This window comes from Cervus canadensis, chromosome 1 (assembly GCF_019320065.1).
Source record: "Cervus canadensis isolate Bull #8, Minnesota chromosome 1, ASM1932006v1, whole genome shotgun sequence".
Lineage (NCBI taxonomy): Eukaryota > Metazoa > Chordata > Mammalia > Artiodactyla > Cervidae > Cervus > Cervus canadensis.
In genome coordinates, this window is record NC_057386.1 from 125,450,940 (window position 1) to 125,465,465 (window position 14,526).

At 46.2% G+C, this 14,526-nt stretch overlaps 1 protein-coding gene across 2 annotated transcripts; it reads right to left on the reverse strand.

The window, feature by feature from the left end:
* Positions 1-819: 819 nt before the first annotated feature.
* Positions 820-5,461, reverse strand: HCAR1 (hydroxycarboxylic acid receptor 1). 2 transcript variants are annotated; one of them, XM_043441764.1, is made up of 2 exons: positions 5,327-5,461; positions 820-4,949 (listed from the first exon to the last, which is right to left on the reverse strand). In XM_043441764.1, the coding sequence occupies exon 2, from the start codon at positions 4,554-4,556 to the stop codon at positions 3,549-3,551; it is 1,008 nt and encodes a 335-aa protein (XP_043297699.1). In that variant the 5' UTR covers positions 4,557-4,949; positions 5,327-5,461; the 3' UTR covers positions 820-3,548. The 2 variants fall into 2 exon arrangements, with proteins under 2 accessions (XP_043297699.1, XP_043297700.1); XM_043441765.1 differs by having other exon boundaries at positions 5,294-5,388.
* Between the last annotated feature and the right edge of the window lie 9,065 nt (positions 5,462-14,526).

Here is a 14,526-nt window from a genome sequence, read left to right on the forward strand (position 1 = left end):
CACCTTGCTATGGAACCTTTAGTCATTGACTTAACCCCTTGTGCCCAGAGTTCTAATCCCACCCCAGCAGCCCCTGCACTCTAGTGACTTCAGACACCATCTTAACCATGTCAGTTGTAGGAAAGGGTAAGGAAACCCATTCTGAGAGTAGTCCAGAATCTAAATTTTCACAGTCAGCACCAATAAAAAGTACCTCTTATTTTTTTCCATAGAATTTGTGAACAATAATGGTCTACTATCCCTTCTCACTTTTATGTGACTTTTCCTGAAAGACCCTGAGTCAGAGGAGACAACATTTTCTTCTACATCGATGACATTTCCCTATTCCAGGTAGTTGAAACAAAGTTTCATCAACAAAGCTATACATCACTTCCTTACAATTTCTGAAGAAGGCTTCTTGATAATATTTATGTTTTATCACATTCTATGAATGTGGAAGAAGCAAATCAGAATCAAGACTGTGGTTGGGGTCTGGATCTTTCTTTCAGTTTGTTCTTGCTATTTTTTAATGAGAACCTCAGCCTACCAGGGCTTCCCTGGTGGCTCAGACGGGAAAGAATCTGCCTGCAATGAAGGAGACCTAGGTTCTATCCCTGGGTCAGGAAGATCCCCTGGAGAAGGGAAGGGCTACCCACTCCTGTATTCTTGCCTGGAAAATCTCACGGACAGAGAAGCCTGGTGGGCTACAGTCCACGGGGTCTGAAAGAGTTGGACAAACACGACTGAGCGACTAACACTTTCAGCCTACCATGAGCTCCTGGATTTTTTGGACTTTTTTTCTCTTGGAGGGTAAAGTCTCATGACTCTTTTGACATAGGATGACACACAGGATACGGGCTTTCTTTTGGAATCTGTTTTTATTAAGATGGAGCAACACGGGGGCAGCCCAGAAAAGAGTGAACTAAGAATAGAGCTTAAAGCAGAAGTGCAGGTTTTTCACAGATTTTTATCTGGAGTTCTTTGAAGCTGATAGAATCGTTGCTTTCACTTCTCCCCTGGAATCTGGGGAGCAGGGGAACTAACAGTGACAGCAGAGGAGCTCCTTACAGGCGCTGAACACCAGGGGAAATGGCTTCTGGGCCTCAGGGTCTTTATGTGTAAAACGTGTTAACATAATACATCAGAACACTGAGCATTACTGCCAGGCAATGCACTTATGCTTCACATACACTTACTCATTCATTCAAATATTTACTGAGCGCCTACTGTGTGCACTCACACTTGTAGACTCTAAGGATTGAAGAGGAAGCAAAGTACCTGTGCTTCAGGATCTTCCATTCAGTGAATCCACCCAACGACCTTCCTTTTTTCTTTTTTAATCACTTTTTATTTGTCTGCGCTGGGTCTTTGTTGCTTTGCGCGGGGTTTGTCTAGTTGCAGAGGCTACCCTTCCTTGTGGTGCACAGGCTTCTCATTGCAGTGGTTTCTCTTGTTGTGAAGCACAGGCTCTAGGCACACAGGCCTCAGTAGCTGCAGCGCTTGGGCTCAGTAGTTGTGATGTGCGGGCTTAGTTGCTCCATGGCACGTGGGATTTTCCCAGATCAGGGATTGAACCCGTGTGCCCTGCATTGGCAGGCCAATTCTTTACCAGTACTGCTAAGCCACCAATGGAGTCCCCCAAAGACCTTCTGATGTCAATGTTATTGTTACCCCTGTTTGACAGATGAGGAAATTCAAGCTAAACGTGGTTAAATAAAACCCGCCCCCAGATCACACATCTAGTAAGTGGCTAAGCTGGCATTTGAACTTAGATTCATCTACTTTGTACAACCCATGTTTTCCATCCCTGGGCTGTGCAGTGCCCCTTAAAAATGAGTTAATAGGAACAGTATATATACATATGTGCATACTCAGTTATGTCCAACTCTTTGTGACCCCATGGGCTGTGGCCCGCCAGGCTTCTGTCCATGGGATTTCCCAAGCAACAATACTGGAGTGGGTTGCCATTTCCTTCACCAGGGTCTTCATGACCCAGGGATGGAATCTGGGTCTCCTGCATTGCAGGCAGATTCTTTACCACTGCGCTACCTGGGAAGGCCAGGGACAGCCTAGATGGGTGTTTTGAGGCCAAAGAATGCAACACTGGTATTAGTTGCAGGTTAAGGGTCTTAATGGGCTTCCCCAGCGGAAAAGAATCTGCCTGCAATGCACAAGCCACAGGAGGTACAGGTTCGATCCCTGGGTCAGGAAGATCTCCTGGAGGAGGGCATGGTAGCCCACTCCAGTATTCTTGCCTAGAGAATCCCCATGGACAGAGAAGCCAGGTGAGTTACAGTCCACAGGGTCACAAAGAGTTGGACACGACTGGAGCGACTTAGCACGCATGCAAGGGTCTTAATTGCAGAGAATCCCCTGGGAATTTGAGAACGTGTAAAGAGAGGAGCCAAGAACACTTTCACTGCTTTGTGACTTGAGAACGGAGCTAAGATCGGCTTGGCATCTCTCCCCCTAATCCAGGGCAGAAGCAGCATGTCATTTCATACAATCATCTCATTCTGAGGACCCCATGGGCATATTTGAAAATTCATGTACACAAGGCCTACTGCCTTTTCCACTCTTTGGTGTTTGTATAGAATCCTACAACAAAAGGAAAACACCAGTGTCTGTAGAGAACAGGTCTAGAAACTATAGTCATCATAATGGTGAAGGTCATTAACTTCTCTGTTTGCCCCCTCCCCAGCCAAACACACAAGTTAACTAAGGACCCTCCGGGTCAAAGGGACACTAGCAAAGTACCTGGCACAGAACATTAATTCAGTAAATACGTAGAAAACAAATGATTGAATAATTTAAACTCATAGTCACATTACAAGCAATTTTGCTGGACTTAGCACTTCCCAAAGGTTAATAGGACTTTTTCAAGTGCTCAGCTTCCACTGGAAAAATCAGGACAAGTAAACATATCCTTGAGTACCTTCTTTGAAATGCAAATACTTGCAGAAAAACGTGGAGCTCCGAAAAGGTGGCAGCATATTGTTTTTGCTGTCATTCTTCTTGGGCTCCTGAGTAGTCAGAAAAGTAGAGAGGGGCCCTGGGAATATGAAAATCTTTGGGGTCAAGACATCCCACTCTAAAGAGCCTCCCTCTGCCTGAAATAAAAATATTGACTTACCCCAGTTTCTATTTTCCAAGAAAAGTAAGGATATAAGATCAGAGGATGGGTCATTAAATTCGCTGACTCCCCCAGGGAGAGAACATGACAGAATGACAGATTTAAACATTAGTACATATTACCTGAGCCATTTAAAATTACTCAGGGGCCAAGCTCTTCCCAACACACACACATACACACACACACACACACACACACCTCTGTCATTAGAATCACATTATATAAATGCAACTGACTCACTTCTCAAGTGGAACCTTCCAAAAAGGCATAGTGATCCGAATTTTGTATCCAACAGAGTGAGGAGGGTACAGTTAAGAAAGAATGGCATTTTCAAGGCTCCCCACCCCTCAGCATGGAGTATTTCTAAGTCACCAATCCAACCTCCTTGATTTTGTCTGTCTGTCTGTCCTGGTGCCATCTGTCACATTTGAAGATCTCACTGCACCTCAGACTGGCTTTGGAAGCTATTTGCCACACTGATGCAACTGTTGCAACAAAGGTTGGAAGTGGGCATCCCCTCTGGCCTCTTGAAGCATCCTGGACACCTAGGTCTCAAAGTGCAGATTTTGAGTTTGGTGTAGAATTTGGGGTATGAGGGACTTGAAAAATAATACACCAGGGGATCCAGCATGCTGTTTATGTAGGTGAAGCTGAGGGTGACGTGGAGGGCCACATGGACGGATGGATTGCAGGCGCTGGAAGGCACTGTCCAGAGGAAATACAGTCTGGCCAACGCGCTGGGCAGGTAGCAGGCAATAAACACCACCGCCACCATCATGATGAAACGAATAGGCTTCTTCATCCGACTCTGCCTGGCCAGATGCTGCCTCTGCTTGAGGCTCCAAATGATCTTGAAGGAGCAGAACAAGATGATGCCAAGGGGCAGAAAGAACTCCAGCTGGAACATGACATCATGCCAGCCGTTGGCCGACACCATGATGAAGCTCTCACAAGCTACGACCTTCTCTTGCACACACAGATGATTCTCCATCAGAAGATACAGAGTCCCCAGGATGACCAGGGTCCAAAGGGCACAGACGATGCCAACTGCAGTCCAGTTGGAGATGGTGTTTATCATATGGTGGGGGTGGACCACTTTAAAATACCGGTCCACAGCCACCACTGTGAGGAAGACAATGCTCCCAGCCCTGTTCATGGCCAGCATGAAGAGCGCCACTCGACAAGCAATATCCTCAAATGCCCATTGCCTCTGTCTGAGGTAGTAGTCTGTCCGAAAGGGCAGGCATATCATCAGAAGGAAGTCGGCTATGGCCAAGTTGAACAGGTAAATAGTGCTCGGCTTCCAGGTCTTCATGTGAAAGCAGAAACCACAGAGGGCTACGCCATTGCCCAGGATGCCAAGCACAAAGGCGAGGATTAGCAGTGGCGGCATCACCTCGGGCATGTGGTACCCCTGGATGAGGCAGCACGACCTGTTGGCCATGGTGAACAGAGGACCAGTGCTCCGTGTGCCGGGCCGTGCCGTTTCCAACGTCTTCACCGTGGGAGGCAGGTACAGCACGTGTACATGGATGCAGGCGCCCCACAGAGAACAGAAACTTCAGCCAGGAAATGTAACACTGCAGTGGAGGCTGGATCACAAGCGGTCCATCTCCAACCCACACCCCCAACCTCCTGGCTCAAGAGCCGAAGCCTGTCGCACCCCAGGGCCTGGAAACACAGGTGACTTCACCAAGTTGTCATTTCTGGGAAGCTGCTGGCTGATCCGAGGAAATTTGCGCCGGAGAGGAGTTGTTGGGACCTGCCCCAGAGTGGATTTTTCTTTCCAGCCTCTCTTTCTCTTCGGATTCTCTCCAAGCTGGAGCATTAAGCGAAGCTACTCAGAAGGCACGAAAAAAAAAAAAAAAGCTTGTTTGTCCTCCCTCCCCGGTGGAGAAACACAAACATTTCCTGGAGCTGTTCTGGGTCTCTCCTCCCTAACCCTTGCCTGACTGCCCCAACCTCACCCTCATCCCATGGGGGCTCTCCCAGGCGGTGCCAGAGAGGGGAGGCTTAGCTCTGCCGCTCCTCAGGGCCACTTCCTGCGCCCAGACCCAAAAATACAGCACTTCAAAATCAGAAGGCTCTACGGAAGGGAAAAAAAAATCCCTAAAATAGCACTTGTTTGGCTGTTCAAAAAATTCTCTGAAGTGAGTCGCCCTCCCTCTCCTTCACTGGCACCTCCCCTGGGCATCCTTCCTTGGACCCAGTTACCAGCTGCACCACCACCGAGACCGTGAAATGAATCTGAAGCCACTTCTCATGTCCGTCTTCATGAAACAGCCTTTCTGGGAGCCGGGTTCTCTGCTGTTAACAAAAGAGGATTTGGCTCCAAGTTTCCCAAATCCGCCTGCTCAAGAGTGGAGCGCCACACTCTGTATGTTTTTCATTTTAATTATGTGCTCAGCCCAGGGGTGGCGGAGTTTATCTCCAAAACGGTCATGGGTAAAATTAGTCTGCTCCCAAGACCTGTGCATGCTAAGTCGCTTCAGTCATGTCCTACTATTTGCAACCCCATGAACTGTAGCCCACCAGGCTCCTCCGTCTGTGGGATTTCTCCAGGCAAGAATACTGGAGTAGGTTGCCATGCCCTCCTCTAGGGGATCTTCCCAACCCAGGGATTGAACCTGGGTCTCCTGCTTTGGCAGGTGGGTTCGTAAACTTTCCTGTCCTTTGGCTTTAGAGATCATCTGTCCACACTTCAGCTTTCAGTTTAGGGAAGGGTGAGGGGAGAGAGTGTATAGGAAGGATACATGTGGGGCCCTCCTGGGTGGTCTAGTGGTTAAGACTCCAAACTTCCACTGCAAGGGGCCCAGGTTCGATCCCTGGTCAGTGAACTAAAATCCCACATGCCATAAGGTGTGGCCAAACACACACACACACACACCTGGATTTTCAGCCTCTCTAGGAAACTGGAAGATCTGTCCACGCTGGGCCAACCATCCCACCTGATAACAATATGCTGGATGTGAGAATAGCTTTGCCCTTAAGACACGGCAGGAATGCTCCATTTTGCCTCCGCCCTCACTTACCTGGTCAGCTTCACTCATCGACATGCCTGGTCTCTGTGGGATTTTGAGTTTGTCACTTCTGCTCTAGGTTTGTCAGTTCTGTCCTTCCCAGGTGGTGCAGTGGTAAAGAATCCGCCTCCCAATACAGGAGATGCAGGATCGATCCCTGGGTCGGGAAGATTCCCTGGAGGAGGAAATGGCAAGCCACTCCAATATTCCTGCCTGGAGGATCCTATCGACAAAGGAGCCTGGAGGGCTACAGTCCATGGGGTCGTAAAGAGTCAGACACGACTGAAGCGACTTAGCACGCATGCACACTCCAGGTTAGAAGTCACGTTCCCTGGATTGGTCTACAAGGCCCTTCACAGATGATTCCCAAACCAGCTTTCCAAGATCATTCTCCTCTCACTTTCCTCCCCACACCCTACTTGTTAGTCTCCGAACTTCTAGTAAATAAATGTATCCACCAAACAGCTACACTTAACTCCCTCACCTAACCTCACTAACAAACAGGTCCTTGAACGTAAAGTCCATGTTCTTGGCAGGAAGGGCCTACAAGAAGGATCTGATGATTAGCTCCTACTTTTCATGAGAGCACATATCTGCCAGTTTCACTCTGTGGATCTTTGTGATTCTTTTATTTTTTAACCACGCCTCATGGCAAGTGGGATCTTAGTTCCCCGACCAGAGATTGAACCCAGGCTCCCTGCATTAGAACACATGGAGTCTTAATCACTGGACCACCAGGCAAGTTCCTACTTTGTGATTCTATAAGAAGCTAACTGGCAGGGGGAATCTATGAAGGCTGGAATGCCCCAAGGTGAGCCCTGGGTGGGTGAACCTGAGCACCTTGATGTAGTCAGGCTGGATTTTTCAACAAATGGAAAAGACTCTTCCTTCTGTGTTAGCAGAGATCATCGAGATCCTCATAAGTACGAAGACGACTGTTTCCCTTTTCCCAAATGACTAATACTTGCCTTCCTTTTTTAAAAAATAATTTTATTGATTTATTTGGTTTTTGGCTATGCTGGGTCTTTGTGGCTGCGCACAGGTTTTCTCTCATTGTGGTGGCTTCTCTTGTTGAGGAGCTCTAGTAGTTGTAGCTTGTGGGCTCAGAAGTGGCAGTTCCCAGGCTCTAGAGCACAGACTCAGTGTTGTGGGCTTGTGTGTGACACATGTGTGATTCATGGGCTTAGTCGCTCCAAGGCTTGTGAGAAACTTCCTGTATCCGGGATCAAACCTGTGTCTCCTGTATTGGCAGGCAGATTCTTTACCACTGAGCCACCAGGAAAGCCCTAACACTTATCCTTTTCCACATCCTTTCAGCTCAGCTAAGTCGTGTCCGACTCTTTGCAACCCCGTGGACTGCAGCACGCCAGGCCTCCCTGTCTGTCACCAACTCCTGGAGTTTACTCAAACTCATATCCATTGAGTCGGGGATGCCATCCAACCATCTCATCCTCTCTCGTCCCCTTCTCCTCCCACCTTCAATCTTTCCCAGCATCAGAATCTTCCAATGAGTCATTTCTTCCCATCACGTGGCCAAAATATTGGAATTTCAGCTTCAGCATCAGTCCTCCAAATGAATATTCAGGACTGATTTCCTTTAGGATGGACTGGTTGGATCTCCTTGCAGTCCAAGGGACTCTCAAGAGTCTTCTCCAATACCACAGTTCAAAAGCTTCAATTCTTTGGCCCTCAGCTTTCTTTATAGTCCAGTTCTCACATCCATACATGACCACTGGAGAAACCACAGCTTTGACTAGATGGACCTTTGTTGGCAAAGTAATGTCTCTGCTTTTTACTATGCTGTCTAGGTTGGTCATAACTTTCCTTCCAAGGAACAAGTGTCTTTTGATTTCATGGCTGCAATCACCATCTGCAGTGATTTTGAAGCCCCCCCAATAAAGTCTGTCACTGTTTCCATTGTTTCTCCATCTATTTGACATGAAGTGATGGGACCAGATGCCATAATCTTCGTTTTCTGAATGTTGAGTTTTAAGCCAACTTTTTCACTCTCCTCTTTCACTTTCGTCAAGAGGCTCTTTAATTCTTCTTCACTTTCTGCCATAAGGGTGGTGTCATCTGCATATCTGAGGTTATTGATATTTCTCCCGGCAATCTTGATTCCAGCTTGTGCTTCCTCCAGCCCAGTGTTTCTCATGATGTACTCTGCATATAAGTTAAATAAGCAGGGTGACAATATACAGCCTTCATGTACTCCTTTCCTGATTTGGAACCAGTTTGTCATTCCGTGTCCAGTTCTAACTGTTGCTTCCTGACCTGCATATGAATTTCTCAAGAGGCGGGTCAGGTGGTCTGGTATTCCCATCTCTTGAAGAATTTTCCACAGTTTGTTGTGATCCACACAGTCAAAGGCTTTGGCATAGTCAAGAAAGCAGAAGTAAATGTTTTTCTGGGACTCTCTTGCTTTTTCCATGATCCCACGGATGTTGGCAATTTAATCTCTGGTTCCTTTGCCTTTTCTAAATCCAGCTTGAACATCTGGAAGTTCCCGGTTCACATACTGTTGAAGCCTGGCTTGAAGAATTTTGAGCATTACTTTGCTAGTGTGTGAGATGAGTGCAGTTGTGTGGTAGTTTGAGCATTCTTTGGCATTGCTTTTCTTTGGGATTGGAATGAAATGGCCACAGTCCTGTGGCCACTGCTTAGTTTCCCAAATTTGCTGGCATATTGAGTGCAGCACTTTCACAGCATCATCTTTTCAGATTTGAAATAGTTCAGCTGGAATTCCATCACCTCCACTAGCTTTGTTCATAGTGATGCTTCCTAAGGCCCACTTGACTTTGCATTCCAGGATGTCTGGCTCTAGGTGAGTGGTCACACCATCGTGATTATCTGAGTGGTGAAGATCTTCTTTGTATAGTTCTTCTGTGTATTCTTGCCACCTCTTCTTAATATCTTCTGCATCTGTTAGGCCCATACCATTTCTGTCCTTTATTGTGCCCACCTTTCCATGAAATGTTCTCTTTGTATCTCTAATTTTCTTGAAGAGATCTCTAGTCTTTCCCATTCTATTGTTTTCCTCTATTTCTTTGCATTGATCACTGAGGAAGGCTTTCTTATCTCTCCTGGCTATTCTTTGGAACTCTTCATTCAGATGGGTATACCTTTCCTTTACTTCTTTGCTTTTTGCTTATCTTTTCACAGCTATTTTATCCACATTTTTTCTGTCTTGTCAAATCACCTTCTGTTCCCTCTCTCTTGCTCCCTCTAGATTTAACAGAGGATTAAGGAAGAAAAGATAGGCTTCTAGTCTTCTGAAAGTCTATTGCTGATAATAGGGGCAGCTGTGCACATGTGAGGAGGGGAAGTTTGTAGGGAATGTCCGTTTCTTCCCCTCAACTTTCCTGTAAACTTAAAACTGCTCTTTAAAAAGTCTTAAATTTTTAATTTATTCTTTAAATTGGAGTATAGTTACTTTACAATGTTGTGTCAGTTCCTGCTGTGCAGCAACGTGAGTCAGCGTTCAGTTCAGTTCAGTTCAGCTCAGTCGCTCAGTCATGTCTGACTCTTTGCGACCCCATGGACTACAGCACGCCAGGCTTCCCTGTCCTTCACCAATGCCCAGAGCTTGCTCAAACTCATGTCCATTGAGTCGGTGATACCATCCAACCATCTCATCCTCTGTTGTCCCCTTCTCCTCCTGCCCTCAATCTTTCCCAGCATCAGGGTCTTTTCAAATGAGTCAGTTCTTCGCATCATGTGGCCAATGTATTGGAGTTTCAGCTTCAGCATCAGTCCTTTCAATGCATATTCAGGACTGATTTCCTTTAGGATGGACTGGTTGGATCTCCTTGCAGTCCAAGGAACTCTCAAGAATCTTCAACACCACAGTTCAAAAGCATCAATTCTTCAGCTCTCAGCTTTCTTTATGGTCCAGCTCTCACATCCATACATGACCACTGGAAAAACCATAGCTTTGACTAGACAAACTTTTGTCAGCAAAGTAATGTCTCTGCTTTTTAATATGCTGCCTAGGTTTATCATAGCATTTCTTCCAAGGAACAAGCATCTTTTAATTTCATGGCTTCAGTCACAATCTTCAGTGATTCTGGAGCCCAAGAAAATAGAGTTTGTCACTGTTTCCCCATCTATTTGCCATAAAGTGATGGGACCAAATGCCATGATCTTAGTTTTTTGAATAATAAGTTTTAAGCCCCTTTTTTTTACTCTCTCACTTTGCATATACATATATCCCTTCCCTCTTGAGCCTCCCTTCACATCCCCTTGAAAATATTTTAAGCCAAATTTCATTACTGATTTTATTTTTACTTCTAGCTAGTAATTTCCCAATGGCTCAGCAGGTAAAGAATCCGCCTGCAGTGCAGGAGACACAGGAGACACGGGTTCAATCCCTGGCTAGAGAAGATCCCCTGGAAGAGGGCATGACAACCCACTCCAGTATTCTTGCCTGGAGAGTCCCCATGGACAGAGGAGCCTGGCGGGCTACAGTCCTTGGGGTCACAAAGAGTCACACAGGACTGAGTATCTAAGAACACACTACTTACAGAGTCTGATATAAAATGGAGGCTTTGTTTTATTTTTTCATTTTGGGTGAAGTAAAAAAGAATAGCTTTATTGCTTTGCCAGGCAAAGTGGGCCACAGTGGGGTAGTGCCCTCAAAACTGTGTGTTCCAACCCAGAGTTGGGGGACAAGGGGACCTGTGAGGAGTCTTATAGCCTAGGGCCCAGGTTGCTGATTAAGATCAGGGTGCCTGCAGGGACCAAATTGCTTCAGTCCAGAGATCATCTGGCATCAGGAGGTGATGGCTGAACTGTGACCTCCTCTGTAATGAAGAATTCTGGTGTCTGGACTTACTGAGGCTCAGGTTCTTTGTGTCTCAGTGCAGAAGGAATTCAGTGAGAAACAAAGTGATAGGTAAGAAGGGGATTTATTTAGAGAGAAACACACTCCACAGAATGTGGGCCATCTCAAAAGGCAAGAGTGGCCTAGAGGATTTATTGATTTAAAAAAGTGTTTATGGGAATTTCCTGGTGGTCCAGTGGTTAAGACTCCGCACTTGCACTTCAGGGGGTGTGGATTTGACCCCTGGCTGGGGAACTAAGGTCCCACATGCCTCGTTGCAGTACAGCCAAAAAACAAAAAAGGAAAAACTGTTTACTCAATGAGCTTCTGGACTTCTGGGATACTTTATCTAGATGCTTCCGGATCCCCCAAGTGAGGAAGATAGTATCTGCTGTCTGGAGCCGAGAGTTTACTAGGAGAAATAAGACAAGTGCATATATAACAATAAAGAGACACAGAAATACAGAACAGACTTTTGAACTCTGTGGGAGAAGGTGAGGGTGGGATGTTTCAAAAGAACAGCATGTATACTATCTATGGTGAAACAGATCACCAGCCCAGGTGGGATGCATGAGACAAGTGCTCGGGCCTGGTGCACTGGGAAGACCCAGAGGAATCGGGTGGAGAGGGAGGTGGGAGGAGGGGATCGGGATGGGGAATACGTGTAAATCTATGGCTGATTCATATCAATGTATGACAAAACCCAATGAAATGTTGTGAAGTAATTGGCCTCCAACTAATAAAAAAATTTAAAAAAAAATAAAAAAATAAAGGAAAAGCAAATTGAATAAGCATTTTAAGGCAGTATTTTCTAAAATGTGGTAGACATGCCACAGGTGATATGTGAGATGATTTTAGATGATGGAGAGTAATATCCACATGGACTTTATAGCTATGACTTTATTTTAACATGTGTTCCAAAAATATAGCTGGTTTATTGGAGTTTTGTGAGTCAGGGAGAATGAGGGAGAGTTGTTAAAATTTCTAGGAGTGGAAACAGAAGGAATAAAATGAGAGACATTGAGAAATATTTGAAGAATATGGAATTTGGAGTCTATGTTGCAGAATTATAAAGAATAAAACAGGTCATGATGAGTGGGGCTGTTTTGGCGAGAACCTTGACTTCAGTGGCAAGGGGAACTTTTTTTTTCTATTTTTTAGCCATGAAGCACAGCTTGTGGGATCTTAGTTCCTCGACCAGGGACTGAACCTGTACCTCCTGCACTGGAAACTCAGATTCTTAACCACTGAACCACCAGGGAGTCCAGGGAGAACCATTTTTGAGTGAGTGGTGCTGTTAAGGATTGGAGAGGAGGAGTTGAAAAAGCAAGAGGCTTTAAGCAAAAAAGTGATTTTCTTTATTTTTGGCTGTGCTAGGTCTTCGTTGCTGAGAGGGCTCTTCTCTAGTTGCCATGAGTGGAGGCTATTCTTTCTTACAGCGCACAGGGGCTTCCCTGCTGGCTCAGCTGGTAAAGAATGTGCCTGCATTGCGGGAGACCTGGGTTCAATCCCTGGGTTGGGAAGATCCCCTGGAGAAGGGAACGGCTACCCACTGCAGTATTCTGGCCTGGAGAATTCCATGGACTGTATAATCCATGGGGTTGCAAAGAATCGGACAAGACTGAGTGACTTTCACTTCCACAGCCTCTAGGGCAGCCGGCTTCAGTAGTTGCAGCACATGGGCTCAGCAGTTGTGGCTCCCAGGCTCCAGAGCACAGGCTCAATAGTTGTGCTGCACAGGCTTTGTTGCTCCATAGCATGTCGCATCTTCCCAGGCTGGGGATCAAACCTATGTCTCCTGCATTATCAGATGGATTCTTTACCATTGAGTCACCAAGGGAGCTGGGCAACAGGGCTTCCCTGCCCTGGAGCCACAATACTGCCCACTGCTCTCAGCTGGGTATCCTCCAGGATCAAAGCCCTGATTTCTCCTTCTAGAGTGTTCTATGGTGAACCATAGTGGGGATGTTATGGAGAATTGAGGTGTCCCAGGTTACTGAGCCACTCGAGTACAAACACTTCAAGTTAACACCAGTAAAGTATGTCTCTCCCCTGGAGAACACTCCCTTTGAATTCCTATCCATAAACATTTGGTCATGTCATCAACACTTTTACTCTTGATAGTTTTGTATTTGGTCACGTTAATCAGCCAGTTCAATATTTTAAGACTTATATGATTCAAAATAGACTAAAACCTTTTAAAGGGCTATTCTGAAGTTCTGAGGCTTCTCTGGCTATAAGCCCTTCTCTACACAGTCCCCCCCATCCCCTTGTCCCCAGAAATCTACCTCTGATCATTTCCATCCTTTGTTCTTTGACTGTAAGTTTCTCATGACTGATAAACCTTTGCTTCAGTTGCCTCTTCTCTCTCATTGTTAATAAAACAAAGGGAGTGGGGGATTTTTTTATCCATGGATTTATTTTTATCCATGCTGGTTAAAAAAAAAAAAGGTTCACATCAGACAAATGGACTTGTTAGCAGGCATGTGTGAACAGTCATTCAGTCCTGTCTGGCTTTTTGGGATCCCATGGATTGTAGCCCCGCCAGGCTACACTGTCCCTGGATTTTTCCAGGCAAGAATACTGGAGTGGAGTGTCATTTCCTCCTCCAAGGGATCTTCCCAACCCAGGGATCAAACTCCTGCATTGCAGGAGGATTCTTTACCATCTGAGCCACCAGGGAAGCCCCTCAGATCTAGTATCCCACCCTAAATTTATTCTCCGACCACTGCCAGAAACTGAACCAGCGTCTCTTTCATCTCCTGCATTGTCAGGTGGATTCTCTACCACTGTGCCGCCTGGGAAGCTCACCAAGTAACTCATAAGTTTGGTTCCCTCTCCCTTGCTTGCACAACCCCCATCTACTGATCATTTGCCCTAGATCTCTCTCCACCCACACTGCTACCACTTTGGCTGGCCCAGTTTCTAGAGGAATGCAGCCACCGCGTGATTGGGCCTGCTCTCATGCTCCTCCTCCAGTCCATTCCCCCAAAACTCAAATCTGGTGTCACCCATCACCCACCCAGTTGAATGCTCCAGTGGTTCCCTGTTGTCCTTAGCAGGGAATTCAAGACGCCATAGGAGCTGGCCTCGATGCCTTCAACAGGAACCATAGTAGTGTTTCGTGTCCAAAGGCTGTCTTATACGAACTGCTGAGGACACCATTCCTTCCCTCCTGGCCATGGATAACCCCTCTTTTTTTGGCTTTAGCATCTTCCGCTAGAACTTTCCACAGAGATGGAAATCTTCTGTAATATGCACGTAACTCCTGAACACTTGAAATTGGGGCTAGTGGGCACTGAATTTTCAACATTATTTGATTTTAATTAACTTCCATTCTGAAAGCCACATAGCAACATGTGATTTGTGGCTACCATACAGGCAGCCCAGGGGATACCTCTTCCTTCAACCCCCAAGCCTCCAGTGCATCTCCCACACTAGCCTGGGTTAAACCCTCTTCTCTGCCCATATCCACCATGCCCACACTGACCACACAGTATTGTCATGATTTACCTGTGTGTCTTCCCCTAGTCCCTTGTCTCTGTGAAGCCTAGCGCTGGCTCTGATTCAGC